This window comes from Podarcis pityusensis (assembly GCF_964106645.2).
Source record: "Podarcis pityusensis genome assembly, chromosome: 5".
Classification (NCBI taxonomy): Eukaryota; Metazoa; Chordata; class Lepidosauria; order Squamata; family Lacertidae; genus Podarcis; species Podarcis pityusensis.
The window spans coordinates 81,415,686-81,432,543 of NC_138032.1; the positions used below are offsets into that span (position 1 = coordinate 81,415,686).

Genomic DNA, 16,858 nt, shown 5'->3' on the forward strand with positions numbered 1-16,858 from the left:
GCAGCGCGGAGCCCGCGGCAGCGAGTCCCGCGCACCCCTCCTAATCCAACCCTCCTCCTCCCCAAATGCAAATACGGCGCCGTCGCCACGCCTCTCCGGAGCGCTTGCTTGGGGCTGCTGACAAAGAGGCGGCGGGAACAGACCCGATCGCCGAAGAGATGAGGAGGGTGGCGGGCTCGATGGACTCCCAGGCCGAGCACCGCGCCGATTACTTCCGACGCTCCAACCTGTTCGTAATGGTGGCGATCTTCGTCGGCCTGAGCTACCACGGGGTGAGCGCAGCCTCCCTGGAGGCTCCCGGGGCACCTGGTGCGGGGAAGCGCGGGGCGCCACGGCTCCAAAGGGCACCCGGGGGGGGGATCATAGTCATAGCTGCCAACTTTTCCCTTTTCTTGCGAGGAATCCTATTCGGAATAAGGGAATTTACTTTTAAAAAAGAGAAACGTTGACAGCTAGGACCATAGTCCAACCCGGAACATCTCGCCCGACGAGACTCGAACGCGCGACCTGGAGGTTAAAGTCCTCGTGCTCCACGGGCTGAGCTATGTCTCTCTTGCCGTGGGAGCCAGAGATGGGAAGGCTTGGAGGGGATCCCTATGTACCGTACTTAGCTTTGAAGATGTTAGGGATGAGCCCGCCCAAATCAAGCGTGGTTTTTTTTTAAAGTCACATTTATTTCATGGGGAGAATTTACAGTATTCAGAAGGGCGCCCCATTGAGTTCAGTGGGCATTACTCCACTGCAACTGGGCAAAGGGTAGAAGCCTCAAGCAGGTGTTTAAACTCTTCCACTGAAATGAATGGGTTGGGGAAAAACAAAACAAACCCGGGAATCTTGAGTTATTTTCTGCTGCTCTGAAATAGAGGCCATTTTTCTTGTTTCTGTCTCTCCCCCCCCCCCCCACTCAAGGGTTTTTGGGAGCTGAATCCCTGATTGGAGTCCAGTATAAATATGTTTTCCGCCGTAGTGCACTTTTAGTGCATTTCATGAAGACAGCCAGCTTTAGTGCATAGCACACACTGTACTGGTGAGGTTTATTCTGGAAGTACATTATATGATAATTGTGATTTATTTTTTTAGGGGGATCTAGACCGAGATCTCATCAGCTGTGGGCTTTCTTGCCTAAGTCCAGTGTTTCAGGGTCCTCCACACCCTGCATTGTAAAATGCAAGGGTCAGAACCTTTTTCAGCCGTGGGCCGGTCCACCATCCCTCAGACCATGTGGTGGGCTGGACTATTTTTTTTGGGGGGGGGAATGAACAAATTATTCCCACAAATAACCCAGAGATGCATTTTAAATAAAAGGACACATTCTACTCATGTAAAAACACACTGATTCCTGGACCGTCTGTGGGTCAGATTGAGAAGGCGATTGGGCTGGATCTGGCCCACGGGCCTTAGGTTGCCTACCGCTGGTCAAATGGCTGCTAATTTCTGGATTGTGCCACATTGTATTGATGTCCCCGAATTTCATATATTATGTATGGATACTGGGGGATAAACACAAAAGTTGTGAATTCTGATGTTGCAGGATGATGGGTTATGTTGACACGTATATACAGTGGTACCTCGGGTTACATATGCTTCAGGTTAAATATGTCTCAGGTTACAGACTCCGCTAACCCAGAAATATTACCTCGGGTTAAGAACTTTGCTTCAGGATGAGAACAGAAATTGTGCTCCGGTGGTGCAGCAGCAGCAGCGGGAGGCCCCATTAGCTAAAGTGGTGCTTCAGGTTAAGAACGGACCTCCGGAACAAATTAAGTACGTAACCAGAGGTACCACTCTATGCCGCTTAGGAATTTGGAATATTAAGTGGTATAGCTGAAGTAAATAAAACAATACCTCCTGTATGCTTACTTAAATGTCTCTCTCTTTCTCCCCTCCCCCTCCTCACACCTCAGTGGGCAGTCTTTTCACCCTCAACAATCCCCTATGACCTTCTGGGACCATTAGGCACCGTCACTAAATATTTGGTGGAAAACCATAAAACTCTTCTCAATATTGGGTAAGCTAAATTCTCATCTTCTACCTGTTCACATTCCTTCTGCTCACCCAACAGTGGGGATTTTGGGGGTGGGTGGGAGGGTGAGTAATATAATATGCAGCCATATGTATGTGTTTCTCCTTGCATATTGGGAGGGACAAGTGAAATGTAAGAGCAAGCTACAGTCAAGCAATGTATTTTGAGATTATAGAGTCATAGATTATAGAGTCATAGAATTGTAGAGTTTCTAACAATGGACCCAGGGCCTCATTCTTTTTTCTTCCTTCCTTTTTAATTGTAAAAACCAGTCTGACACACGTGTGAAGGGTGGATCGGGACAGGCTGTCTAGCCTTTGTTCCTCTTCCTCTGGTAGTTTTCCAGCCCATAATTATCTCCCCTGAGCACTTTTGTCACCTGGGTTAAAGCATAGCTGTCAACTTACAGATTTGAAAATAAGGGACCAGCAGCCTCGAAAATAAGGGATCAGCAGCCAAAATAAGGGATTTTGGCTTAGCTTATACAGAAATCCCGCACTCATGGAGCCATGCTGCTATGGCTGCGACTGACTGTGTTTTGCAGGGGGTTGGACTAGATGATCCTAAGGGTCTACAACTCCCACCAAAGAAGAGTGGCAGACAAAACTGATGAACAACGTCGAGATGGCAAAATTTGAACTATGGATGGACAAATGATTTATAAAAATAGAGTTATGAAAGGGATGCAGAGGGGGAAATCACTGCACTGGTTGGAGGGTATGCTAAGCAGCACGTTGGGGCTGCCGTCGTCCTGGGGCGAGGAGTTCCATCGGCCCTTCCCTGCCTGAGAGAGAGGGAGGGAGGGAGAGAGACTCTCGCCCATGCTGCCCGTGAGCCCGGCATGTGGCGGTTGCGGCGCGGCGCGGCGGCTGAAGTGCCGCCCTTCTGTGTCCCTCCCCATCCCCTCCTCTTCCTCTTCCCTCAGGCCGCCTCCTCAGCCGCAGCCACCGCTGCCGCCTCCGGCTTCCCCTGGCAGCGCGGCAGAAGTCTTGCAAGAGGGGCTGCCTGCCCGCCACCCACCACCCGTCTCCTCACAATGTGCCCCTGAGGGGGAAAAGGGAGAGACGAAGACACGGCAGCTCGTGCGCTCTCTCTCTCGAGGTGGAGGACCCCGAGCCGCTGCTTCCCTCCCGAGCCGGGCGAGCATGAAACCGGGGAAATTTAAGGGACATCATCAATAAGGGACAGCAGCGGGACACAGCGCTGGGATAAGGGAGTTTCCTGCCAAATAAGGGACGGTTGGCAGCTATGGGTTAAAGAGCAGCTCCATACATGCCTTACTCCACTCGGACTGTGTAGTGTTTCTGGTCCGGTTTAGGCTATGCATAACTTGTTATTAGAAATATGCACATTAATGTAAAGGGCAGGGCAGAATGATTGCCTGCTTTTTGAAAACCCCATTCCTGCACCTGTTGTGTGTTTCTCTTGCACAAGCCATGCTTACCGAAATGAACAGGCATTGCACAAAGCATATTTGCGTTGCTTCAGTGAACCCCTGTCCATTTCACAACGGCTTGCATGAGAAAAAACAGGGTTGTGTCCCCTGTTAATTAGCTGGTGATTGGGGATGTGTTTGGTTTTCCCCTGGAAATACCTAAATGTTTTGGGCTAACCCTTATCTTGCTTTAATTTATGCCAGTTACAAATGGTGTTATTTTCCTTCCTTTCAGATGTTTAGTTACCTGGTTAGGCCACGTCGGGGAAGCATTATGTGCCCTCAAGCTATGCAAGTAAGCTATTTTTATTTTATTTTGGGTCTCTCTTCTACCTCCACCTCCCTCTGCCCTCTCCTAAACAGCAGATAGCGCGGCAAAGCTGCGTCTGGGCTTGTGAGCTGGTTTTCTGGGTATGGATATGGGGTGTTGTGCATGAGCACTCCCTCTCACTGCCTAAAGTGGTATGGAAGTGACACATAGGTGTTAATAATCTTCACAACCTATCTGCATGAACTGGGTCTAAAGTAAATTCTGTCAAGGACCGACTTCGGAGCTGTTGTTGAATTTGCCTTTTAAAAAGCAACCAGTGCTTTCCAGCATTGAACCAATGAGGTGTGCTGTGCATTGGAACCCAACCCAGCTGTGGCAGGTGAACTTACCCTGATCCTTTTGTCAGGTTTCTTAAAAAATAATAATAAAGGCGCTGGTACTAGTTTACAAAGCCTTATACATCTGAGGACCAGGATACCTAAAAGGCTGTCTTGCACCTTATATATACAACTGATGGTTGCATTCTGCAGGAGAGGGCCTCTTGCAGATACCATCTCATCAGGAAATCTGCTCCGTATAATGCGGGAACTGGACCTTAAACTTTGGTGGCACCTACCCCTGAGAACTCTGTCTATTGTCTTTTAGGCACCTCTTAAAGACCTTCCTCTTCTAAGAAGCCTTTTAATCAGAATTTTGTCCTGGCCCTTATCTGCATTGTATTTATATATGCCTTTATTGTTGATGATTTTGTATTGTTAATTGCTTCGGGATGTATAAATAAAGTAAGCAAAATAAAAGAACATAAAAGAAGCACAAGAAGGAGCCAGTGACTGTGTAAGTAGGCTGGTCTGTGTGAGTGCCAGCAGAGGAGTAACAATATGATGGTTCTAAATCCCAGATATATGCACTTGGATTCAAAACCCTGTTTGGAGGTTATCTGGAACTAGTGACTGCATTGCTGATATCTTTCCTTCATTGGTGTATCACATGCCACCCTGGAAAGTTCCCTGAAGGCTTCTGGTGAGGGAGCAGGGGTGTGGATAACAGCCCAACTTCAGTTTCTGCCCATCCTCCAAGCAGCTGAGGGCAAAATAGACATCTATCTACTTAACTTGGATTTTAAGTAATACATGCAGAAATGTCGGGCTTTATCTGTCTGTCTCTTCACTGCAGGATGAAAGGCATCACAGACCCTTCAACTCAGCGGTTGTGGTTGGTTCAAACATTTTTCTTTGGAATGGGATCTCTCTACTTTTTGTTGACCTACAACCCCCGGAAGAAAAGCTGGTGAAGGATTCAGCCAGAAGAGAAGGTTCCAACACATTCTAGCTTTGGGGTATATTTTTCAGCTGAAGCAAGAAAAGGGGCGCTACCCTTATGCTATTCATATAATCAGTTATCAGTAATCAATATATTCACATATGCACACATTGCAGGGCTTACAGTAATATCATAATCCATTTGAATCAAGAAAAGCTTTTTGCCTAAGCTAACTGCAAACTGCTTGGAACGCAAGTCCAGAACCGACCTTTCATCTAGTAACATCCTGCACCCTACAGGAAAAGGGAAGCCATGAATCACAAGGCGCTGGTATAAATCCCCCCCTCAACTACAGGCTAAAATGGTCCACAAAACAGGAAGGGCCAAACCACAAAAACTCCCTACAGAGCAGATGCATAAGGGGGAGGTAGCGCCAGGAGATTCCCACCCTGAGTCTTATTTCCCTGTTCTGTCAGAACTAGGGAAAAGGTCAGACTGTGCATCATTGTGCAGACAATGGAAAGCAGAAGTTAGGAGTGAACTCTGTGTAAGATCAGGAGCATGGCAAGAAGCGCGCTAATTGGTTATTTTTCGCTGGCGTTCGTGACTGTCTCATGATTGTCTCATGATCTGTGATTTGCTCAGGTATATATTCTCAGGATTTGTATGCTTCTGGGTCCCAGTCTTTTGGAAAGGATTCCAACTGGGTCCGTTATTGCTCAGCAATAAACCTCGCCTTCTTTTCTCCAAGTTGCTGCGTCTGTCTGATCCTTGTTTAACCCTAAATGGGTACCTCCTATATTTCACGTGCTTCACAGCGAGAGGGATGGGTGTATTCCTAAATATTTTTTGTGTGTTCAGAAGTGTGGCAATCTTCTCTTTCTTTTTCTTTTTTTTAATAATTTTTATTAACCGACCAATCAAATCAAATCAAATCACATAAATTCCAAATTACAAAGCCGTATTTTTGTTGGGGGTACCCATATTTCAAGTTCCGAAGGGGATCCAATCATCTTCTTGCTGCTGCTTTAATGTCCACAAATCTGTCCAAATAATGTTCACAATTCTATCCAATCCTTTCTTGTTGTTATCCACATCTCTTCTTGTTGTTTTCATATATTTTTCCTTTCTCTTTGTGACCTCTGATGGTCTCCACAAGCGGGTTAAGACAAATTGTAATCCTGTGTGGATATTTCCGTTCGTCCAAGAGCCATATCCAGACGGTTTCCGTATAGCATCGCTTCCATAAATAAAGACACTCTTACCGTTGTTAATCTTCACAGGTCTGTCGCCTTTCTCAGACCACTGAGGAGGTTCGCCAGGAATCCAGTATGAAAACAAATCCATTCCTCCTCCCAGTCGTCAATCTTTCGACAGAACCTGCCAACACGGCAACTGTCTTTTTATTGCTGCGTCATTCCAAAAGCTCTTGTTCTTTACTTAATAATCTCCTTAAAACAGACTTTTGGTTAGAATTCATTTCCACACAGTCTTTAATCATCCTGCTTAGGTCAGTTAGATGACAGTTCTGACTTGAGGAGGGGTTATTGGTTAATCACATAGTAGAAAAGAAAAAAAGTTTCCCCCCCCCCATCCAGTCCTGCTGACATACCGAACCTCTGATGTATCTTCTTCATGATATATTCCTGTTGATCCAACCCGTCGCTCTTCTTTCACAGCTAAAAGTACTACGTCAAAGCAGATCTACTAGTTTCAATCTGAGAGAAAGCTTTGATAGAGCTTTCATTAGGCGTTCCTCATCCAAGCTGTGTCGTGATAGACAGAGCTGTCTGTGGGGAAGGTTTAGAACACATTAGTTGGATTTGGAGGAAGTAGTTAACAGTGCCTGTCAGATGAGTGGGTGTCTAATTCATAGATGTGTTGGCCAGTGTGTTTATTATCTGTTTAGTATCTACATGTTTAGTACCTACATGTTATGCAATGCCACCACCCAGATCTGAGAAAGGAAAATTACTGGTGCAGTTTTTCCCTGGCATGGCATTGCTTGGCAGGGTGAAGTGGTTTACAAGATTTTACCCTCTCTAGAGAGACTTTTCACTAGTATAAGCTCAGGGGCAGAATGAAGGTGAGAAGCAAAGGGCACCAGCACAGAGCTTCAATAAACCCCTCCACCCTACCAACTTTTTAGCATTTTGTATTAGTGCAGTGCATTTTTACTGTAGTGCATGCCATTGTTATGTTGGTGCAGGAGACAGGTCCACTGATTCTGTGCCTGAGCAAGTATATAAAGGTTAGGACTCTCTGCCACATTAGACCATAGTTCTTGCCTTTGGTTTGGACTTTTAATTCTCTTGATGATTTCTGCTGAAATGCCCTATAATGTCTTTCAAACTCTGTGTCTCATTTGGATTTATTTTTAGGCAGCTCTTAAGAACACTGCTGCTCATAGTTTTAGCTCAGCATTTTGCCTTTGTGCTTGAACACCCTGCATATTCCATCATGCTTGTTGTATTAAGAATCACCTCTTTAACACATTACGTTTTACCTGGGTATTGTCTGGATGATTAAAGGTAGCTTCTGCTGTTCTTTATACTGTTAATACTTGAAGGGAAACATGGTAAGCTGTTTGACTGTTGCATCTTGTGATAAAAATGTGTCCTAAGACAGGGTGCTTAATTGGCATAATGCTGCATTTTGAGCTGATAATTTCCGAGAGCTGTCTCACTGCTGGCCTTGAATAAAGCTAATAATTCTCTCTAAAATATAACGCATGCCCTGAAATTGTTACAAAGGAGGGGGGGGTGGTTTCACATCCTTAAAGCAGGGGTGCCAAAACACAAAGTATAGGGCCCCCTGAGGATTCCTAATGCAGCCTGGGTTTTCCCAACCACCTTCTAGGAAATTTTGAACAATAACCAGGCCTTAATAGGATGAAGGGGTTGACTCAACAATACCTGCTTTTGTGTGTCATCGTATCGGGTTCTTTCCTCAGTTCCCTTTGTTTGAAGCAGGAATGCTAAGGAGTTGGTGAGGAAATGCACTTGGTCATGGAACTTTGAAGTGTCAGGCATAGCCCTATTGGCTTTAGCCCAAACGTAGCAGAGTTTTCCTGCACAGCGAGGAAGCTAGTTGCGGCGGTAATGACTAGTCAGCTAGACTCAGAATAACTATTTACAGGATTTATTAAGAGGAAAAAATAAAACCAGCAGAGTTTCTGCATACAAATCAAAGCAAAATAAATCCTTTCTTTCTCTCTCTCTCTCATAACCATACACAGCACTTCTAACTCCTTCTCCTAACACACCTCACCTCACACTGTGCTAGCAATCCTAGATAACAGAGTTGAGTGCTGGTCGTTAACCAATCAGAGTAAGTAGTTTCTAGGTCAAGCAGACCTTGGCTTTCTGCCAAGAGTAAATTGACACTGCCTTGAGTTAATTGTGTGAAGCCAGAATCTGCAAGTTTCCCATGAGAATCAATTAACAGAAACTGAACACCCCCTCACAGATTCTGCTGGACAATTAACATCAAAAACACCTATGTAGGAGATTATTTTTCCAGCAAACCTAAACCCTTGCACATTTGCTTGTTCTTTATCTTTGCCAATGGTTTAGTTAATACATCTGCTACATTTTCTTCACTTGATACATAAGTACATGTGATTATATTGTCTTGTACACAGCAACGTACATTTTGGTATTTTACAGAGATATGTTTGGAACGTGATTTGAAACCCTCTGTTTTACTTAAGGTTATACAAGCTTGATTATCAATGTAAACTCGTACTGGTTCTCCACAATTTACATTTAAATCTGCTAACAAATGCTTGAAATAAATCACCTCGTTGCACAATTCACTCAATGCGGCGTACTCTGATTCCGTTGATGACACACTTACAACGTCTTGCTTGCGTGACCGCCAGCTGATTAAAGCTCCACCGACCATTATGACTAGTCCTGTGACAGATTTTCTGTCTGGCAAATTTCCCCAGTCACTATCACAGTAGCAACTCAACATTTCATCCTCAGAAGAATTTAATTGTAACATATAGCCAATTGTCTGTTTGAGGTACCTCAGAACTTGTTTTACCCCTTTCCAGGCATTTAGTGTGGGTTTTGAGACCAATCTACTTAATATGCCTACTGCATAGCTAATATCAGGTCTGGACCATTGTGCTATATACAATAAACTTCCAATTACAGAGTGATATACATCAGGATGTTCAAATTCAGGACTCTCATCTATGTGAAGTGTTTTTATGAAACCTGGATCCATAGGCACCGCTGCCCCTTTGCAATCCTGCATCCTGTATGTAGTCAGTAGTTGTTTAACTTTGTTCTGCTGACTAATTAGGCAGCTGCCATCTTGGGCCCAGCACACTTCCAACCCTAGATATGTCCTAACCGGGCCTAAGTCCTTCACTTTGAACTTACTGGACAATTGCTTGGCAAACCTTTTAGTTTGTTTATCTGTTTTACAGGCATACAATACATCATCTACATAAATCAGACAAAACTCTTGATCACTGCCTGTACCACGTACATAAACACAATTGTCAGCTGTACTCTGCTTGAAACCAAATGACACTAAGGCCTCATGGAAACATTTGTTCCAAGATCTTGCAGCCTGTTTGAGACCATATAGAGCTTTGTTTAATTTCAACACTCTATTGGAACCTGTCTCATAACCAGGCGGTTCGGCTAGATACAGGTCTTCTGATATTGATGCATGTAAATATGCAGTCTGGATATCAAAATGGTTTAACAGGAGTTTTCTCTTTGCTCCAAGCGTTAAAATCAGCCTTACACTGTCCCCCTTAGCAGTAGGGGAAAAAGTTTCATCATAATCTTTTCCAGGCCTCTGAGAATATCCTTGAGCCACTAAACGAGCTTTGTATTTGTACTCTCCTGTCACCAGAGGTTTAAGTTTGTACACCCACCTGCAGCCTACAATCTTTGCCCCCTCAGGCGCTGCTACTGGTGTAAAAACCTTGTGCTCATTCAGAGAGGACATCTCTTCCTCCATTGCCTGTTTCCAGAGCTCTGCCTCCTCTTTTGGTAACTTTAACACCTCCTGAAAACTCTTGGGTTCTGCAATTACACTAAACACATTTGCAGTATCTGGAGAAAAACGCACCGGAGGCACTCCTTTGTTTTGTCTTTTAGATCTTCTGGGAGAAAATTTTTCTTCTGACCCACTTTCCTCCTCAGAACTACGACCTCTCTTTTGTTGCTTAGCAACTGGTCTCTGGCTAATTCCACTTTCTTGAGAGCTCTTATCTGAACTTTCCTCCCCCTCAGACTCTGATTCTCTGTGTCTACCTTCAGAGTCATGAAGCTCCTGGGAAGGTTCAAACCAAACCTCAGTATTGGCATGTAGTCTCTCCCAGCCACTATGTTCACAAAAACTGGCATTCCTGGAGATCACAATGCCATTTGTCCCTTCAGCAAAGCGGAAACCTTTTCCCAGCTCCTGGTAACCCACAAACACTAACTGTTTGGTCTTAGGATCTCCCTTCTTTCTCATTTGTTTCGGAATTAATACCCAGGCTTTTGATCCAAACACATGCAAATGGTCAATTTTAGGTTTTTTCTGAAACAATTTAAAGTACGGGGTTGTACCTATTGTTTGATGAAAGAGCCTATTTTGGAGATAACACGCGGTGAGCATGCTCTCCCCCCAATAAGACATGGGCAAATCAGCATCATCAAGCATGGCAAACATCATATCTTGTAAAGATCTGTTTTTTCGCTCTGCAACGCCATTCTCCTCTGGGGAAAAAACGTTCGTTTTCCTATGCCCAATGCCACGCTTTTGTAACCAATCTCTAAAGGCATTTGACATAAATTCGCCACCTCTGTCCGTCTGAATCCTTCTGAGTTTAATGGACAGAAATCTTTCCACAGATGCCACCCAGCCTTTAAACTTAGTGAACACGTCACCCTTATTCTTCATGGGGAAAACCCAAGAGTAACGCGTGGCGTCATCCACAATTGTTAGTGAAAAGCGCGATCCACCCCTGCTTACAGCAAATGGACCAATTACGTCCATGTGAACCAGCTGTAGCGGTGACTCACTAACTCTGTCACTTCTGGGGTAAGAGACTCTGTGGGTTTTAACCTTTTTACAGACATTACAATCAAGGTACTTGTTACAACTCTTTAAATTACCCCCATCAGCCAATTCAGACATTTTTAGTACACTTTTCCAGCAAGCATGCCCCATTTTCCTATGCAATAAGTGCACACAGTTGTCATGTATAGCTTTGTTATTCACTGCAGGCTGAGATTTACTGACTACTGCTGCAACTTGAGATCCTGCTTTAAGCCAAAACAAGCCTCCCTCTGACTTAGCAGTGCCTAAAATCTCACCAGCCTTCTTAATAATGCAACTGTCTCCTTCAAAATACACTTTAAACCCAGCTTTTAGTAAACAATCTACAGACATCAGATTGCTCCTTAATGAAGGCACACAAAGTACATTTTGCAGGCATTCACGAAGACAAGGAACAAAAACTGCACCCCCCGAAATCACTTCGGAAGTACTTCCGTCTGCTAGAGCCACCTGGCTGCGCTGTGCTGAGTTCTTGGAAACAAACAATTCATCTGAATTTACGATGTGCCGAGACGCTCCCGAATCGACCACCCAGACCGCTTGTTTCTCATCAGCAATCTTGACCTCGGCGGTCACCAGCTGAGCCGACTGTTTTTGTTTGAAGAATTTCTTTTTACGCTGCTGCTGCTGCTGATCTCGTCTCTGCTCCTGCACCGGCAACTGAGACTTGACCAACTCCGGACATTGTCGTTTTAGATGCGCTGAAGACCCACATCGGAAACAACGCCTAACAGCAAACGCTGACTCCTCACCAGTACGCTGCTTTTGCTTCACCTCTGGCACGGCATGAGAACTCCTTCCAAACCGCCCGCCAGTAGAAGTCTCTGCAGCCAACGACCTTTCTTGCCTCTTCTGCCATTCTTCAATCAAACGCCCAGTAACGTAACTGACTGATAAATCACGCTCCTGTATGCCTTCTAGAGACAAAACTAAATTATCCCAGCTTTCCGGGAGAGAACTCAAAATAATAGCCACCTTCTCCTGCTGGTTTAACGCACAGTCTCTTTCCTGTAGCGCAGCAAACTTTAACTGTAAACTGTGTAGGTGTTCCTGCATTGTAACCCCAGGCTGTAACATTGCCTTGTACAATGCCTTGCGAATGAACAGCTTGGAAACCGCTGTCTCACGCACATGGAGTTCTTTAAGTGCTTGCCACACACCTCTAGCTGTCTTGATTCCCCTCACATACGGCAACTGGGAATCTTCCAGCCCCAAGACAATTGTGGCCCTTGCTCTTTGGTCTTTATCGAGGTCTTCATCATCAGGCTTCGCAGGAAACTTACTCACCACTTGCCAGAGACGATCCCTCTGCAGCACTGCCTGCATGCGTTCCGACCACAGCAAGTAATTGGAGTCATTCAGACGCTCAAAAGCCATCTGAACTGGTTGTGAGGCCATCTTGAGAGCGATGTCCCTGGAACCCGGAACCAGCTACTCACGACCACCAAGAGAGAAAACAGGAACCACAGCACCCAGCACTCACACGCTGCAGCTGTTGTCCTTGTGTCCACTGCGTCACCAGCTCACCACAGTCAGGAACCAGCCAGTGTCCATCTGCTGCACCAACAGGAACAACAACTTCTGGAACTACTGGAACCAACACCGTTGATGCTGACACCACCACAACTCAGGCTGGCAGCACAATGCCCATAACCTCATGGAACTTTGAAGTGTCAGGCATAGCCCTATTGGCTTTAGCCCAAACGTAGCAGAGTTTTCCTGCACAGCGAGGAAGCTAGTTGCGGCGGTAATGACTAGTCAGCTAGACTCAGAATAACTATTTACAGGATTTATTAAGAGGAAAAAATAAAACCAGCAGAGTTTCTGCATACAAATCAAAGCAAAATAAATCCTTTCTTTCTCTCTCTCTCTCATAACCATACACAGCACTTCTAACTCCTTCTCCTAACACACCTCACCTCACACTGTGCTAGCAATCCTAGATAACAGAGTTGAGTGCTGGTCGTTAACCAATCAGAGTAAGTAGTTTCTAGGTCAAGCAGACCTTGGCTTTCTGCCAAGAGTAAATTGACACTGCCTTGAGTTAATTGTGTGAAGCCAGAATCTGCAAGTTTCCCATGAGAATCAATTAACAGAAACTGAACACTTGGGCATCCCAGGAACACGGCCAGATAATTTGTACAAGTGTGCATGTCTATACATACACAAACATGTTGTTTTTGCATTCACGCTACAGATGTGTTAAGAACAAATGGCTTGCCAAAGCAGGCGCAACCATTTTGGATTACTCTCATTGTAGTGTCTGACTTGAGGCAGAATTTAACCCTTGCCCATTTGCCAAATTGGGAATTAGACATTCTCATCCCTGCCCTATAGAGTGGGTATAGACAGGTCTGCCCTGATCTCTCAAGCAAATCTCTCCCTTCCCCTAAGACTGCATTGATTTTTGACTAGGAAAGGGGGAAAAGCTGTTTGTGTGAGTGCATGTGTCACAGTGTAGGGTGGTCGCATCCACGTTTGTCCATACCTACCACTGGCATGTTTCCCCCAGAGGGTTGGCAAAGGGTGATGTGACAAAGCTGTGCATTGCCCTTGCTGGAGAATATGCAGGAATCTGTCTTTGCTTGCAACTGGCCTGAGAATATATTGTCCACATCGGAATGCCCAGTCAGTTTATATATGGAGTTTCACAGTAGCCCTGTAAAGGACAATCTCTCCTCAAGCCAACATTAAGCATAAAAAAGAAAAGAAAAGGTTAACAACACAACACACCAGGCATTAAAAATAGCAGTAAAGATGTTTGGAAACCAGACTAACGAAATATTTGAAAGTCCTCTGAAAAAATGTGGCTTGACTTGCCTGTGAAAAAGTGGGAAGGAAGAGGTCAAGATAGATAAACTTCTGGGAACAGAATGTCATAGTCTCTCAGCACCAGCACAGGAAAGTCATCGCCATCTTTTTCAGTTGCCTGCAGGAATTCATTGCATACAAGGACATTTTGCAATATGCATATTAAAAGGGTTAATGTTATATGCAGGATGATACTTGGGTAGATAGCAGGAGCAGCACAAGCCATTTTGTTAGCTGAGGCAAAGGACATGTTTGCGCATTTCCCCATTATTTGCACGAAATCTGATTAGGCTGGTCACTGAACTTTCAGCACTGTTGATGGGCAGAGTCCTCAACTGCACTCTAGGGCAGCAGAATAGCATGGGGAGTGCAGGGCAGAAAACATGGCAGACATTTTGGGCCTCTTTCCACCCCTCAGAATTTGTCGCCTGAGGCAGCTGCCTCACAGAAGGGTAGGAAACCCTGGGTGCAGGCAGTTTATAGCTTCTAATGTTCTGACAGATCCAAGCCTTGATGAGCTTCCAGTGTACCATTCAGTCCAGAGGGGGAAGGGATGACGATGGGATGAGGGACGGTAACTAGGGGAATGGGCATCCTTTCTGGAGGGAGAACATGGAACTCCTCAGCAGCTCCTGGCATGCCAGTTTCTTCCCCCAGGGCCTTCCACGTGATAATGAGCTGAAGGGACTCGCCTGTGGAGGTTTCCCCTCTCATTTTACCCACTAGAAAAGAGACCTTGTCATTTCTCAGTACTGTAGAAGACAAGGCATTGGCAACTGTTCCCATCCACGTGCTCCTCTATCTTTCACCGTGCCTCACCCCCGGGAACTGCTTGTCACGCCAGTTGAGGAGGCAGGTGACAGGAGAACTTCCTGCTTTACCTGTTCTAATTGGCACAAAATTTCCAAGTAGACATGGATACACATTAAGCCAAAAATTGTAGAGGCCAAGTGCCCGTAGGGACTTTTCAGCCTCCTCCCTCCAACGGCCTGGCGTGCTCTGGTCGATGGGGTCACGAAGAGTCGGACATGACTAAACGACTAAACAACAACAACAACAACGGCAGATAGATTCAAAGGCCATTCAGGAATGCCAGAGGGTACCTTATTGCCTTAAAAATTGGAGGGGGAAAAGAAAAAAAGAAAAAATACCCCAGTATATACTGCTGCATTCCTGGCTGCATACTGGGGTCACTCTCTCCCTTCCTGGCCTTGGGGGAGAGGATGGGAGACTACGCCTGGGGCGGGCGCCTCTTTGCCGTGCTCCTGGTGCTGTTTGCCCCATGCTCCTAGCTACATACCATAAGGTTGCGAATATGAGCCGCACTTTAACTTTTCATGGTCAGAATTTGGGAAAAATTTGAGGCTTATATTCAGACCAATACGATAATTCTAGACATGCATTCCATGAGGCATGAGGGACTATAAGCAAATATAGGCTCCCCACCCATACACAGTGGTATCTCTGGTTACGTACTTAATTCTTTCTGGTGGTCCATTCTTAACCGAAAACCGTTCTTAACCTGAGGCATGCTTCCACTAATGGGGCCTCCTGCTGCCGCCGCCGCGCCGCAGGAGCATGATTTCTGTTCTCATCCTGAAGCAAAGTTCAGGAAGCAGCAGTCCAGGAAGCAGCCAAAATATTCACACGCAACAATATTTCCAGCCACACAACTTTCATTATGCTGAAAGCTATAGAGGAGCAGGGTTGTGGCAGCCACCTCTCAACAACGCAACCAGGAGAGCATCTCTCTGCCCCGCAGCAGCAGGATTCCCTGGAATTGAACCCTGCTTATTACCAGCAAGCTGCTTTTTGTGGAACTGGACTTTGTGAGACTTCTCAGGCGAGCAACTGCCCAGTTCCATATTACGGTGCGGAGATGGTGAGGCAGCCTCCACCATCAGCTGGGAACTTCTTCATGGCATCAAGCACTTATACTCCCTGGTCTGCAACGGGGAATTATTCAGCTACAAATCCTGTACAAATGCAGAATGTTGATGGAAGTGCTACGGACTCTCAGTTTTTCTCTTTAAGTCAGGTTCCAAATTAGCGTCCCAACTCCTCCCTTGCTATCCTGTACATATTTTCCAAGCTCCCTCTTTTAATGCCTTTTAATGTATGACTTCAATGTTTTGAATAAAGTTTGTTCCTTTACTAGCTTGTCTGGAGTCTTCCTTTAACTTTCCATTTACTGAAACATTCACTTTCCTGTGTGCAAGCATATAAACATGGGCTTAATTTTCCCATAGAAAAAAGTCAGTTGTGTGGTACATGTGGTTCTAGAGATAAAAGATCAGGTCTACTAATGGCTGAATATTCCTGAGACACATTTTAATGCACCAATGGCTTTCTGTCCCTTTCCTTTTCTTTTTAAGTCTCTGTATCTGAGGCTAGAGTAGGTGAAAGTAAATGTGGTGGGAAGTTGCTATATTTTCTTTGTATGCAAAAGTATATTTGTAGGTCCTGCTATAAGTCGATTTAGTAACACGTTTCTGTGTTAATAAGTTTGGTTTCCATTCATGAGTCTTCCATTTTTAAAAAAACAGAACTTTGAGATTGGGATATAAGGTTTAATTGATTTTCCTACCATGAGTGTGTTAAGTTGCTCTCCAAAGCTTTAAAGACATATAAGTTTAACTTATAAATGCCCATGTTGCAGGCTAAGGCACATACATCTATTAAAAACTTTGTGGGGGGATATTTTGAACACTTTATTTCATTTTCTTGCTCTTAATTCCGCCCCCCCCCCGGGTTTCTGCTCTACTGCCTTCAATGGGAGGGTTGCCTGTGAACTAGAGGTACCACTGTATATGCCTGAGGGAAGATGGTGGCGCCTGCAGATCGGCTGCGAGATAACTCTGAAGGGCTTCCCTCTCGACATTGTCTTCCCTTATTACGTTCCCGCCGCATCAGCGCTATAACGAACGTTTTCCTGGGGCAACGGGGGGGGGGTTGTCCTTCCCGCTCCTCTTTCTGGTCCCAA

General features: G+C 45.2%; 3 protein-coding genes and 1 long non-coding RNA gene across 5 annotated transcripts in view; 2 read left to right on the forward strand and 2 right to left on the reverse strand.

The window, feature by feature from the left end:
- Positions 1-16,797, forward strand: part of LOC308477546 (uncharacterized protein) — a 70,480-nt gene extending 53,683 nt beyond the window's left edge. Inside the window, exon 4 of the transcript XR_013986620.1 lies at positions 16,674-16,797. The gene's annotated coding sequence lies outside the window, so the exon portion shown is untranslated. The remainder of the gene's footprint in view (positions 1-16,673) is intronic.
- The window catches only part of LOC308477552 (uncharacterized protein), a 192,329-nt gene that overhangs the window by 161,808 nt on the left and 13,663 nt on the right, over positions 1-16,858 (reverse strand). The window lies entirely within an intron of this gene.
- On the forward strand, positions 51-5,739 carry LOC308477554 (transmembrane protein 254-like). Its single transcript, XM_081006286.1, has 4 exons — positions 51-272; positions 1,905-2,008; positions 3,694-3,753; positions 4,903-5,739. Exons 1-4 carry the CDS (start codon positions 66-68, stop codon positions 5,018-5,020), a joined length of 489 nt encoding a protein of 162 aa, XP_080862412.1. The 5' UTR covers positions 51-65; the 3' UTR covers positions 5,021-5,739.
- On the reverse strand, positions 5,446-16,624 carry LOC308477561. The gene is made up of 2 exons (XR_013986633.1): positions 13,557-16,624; positions 5,446-6,775 (listed from the first exon to the last, which is right to left on the reverse strand). It is a non-coding gene; the product is annotated as an uncharacterized lncRNA (long non-coding RNA).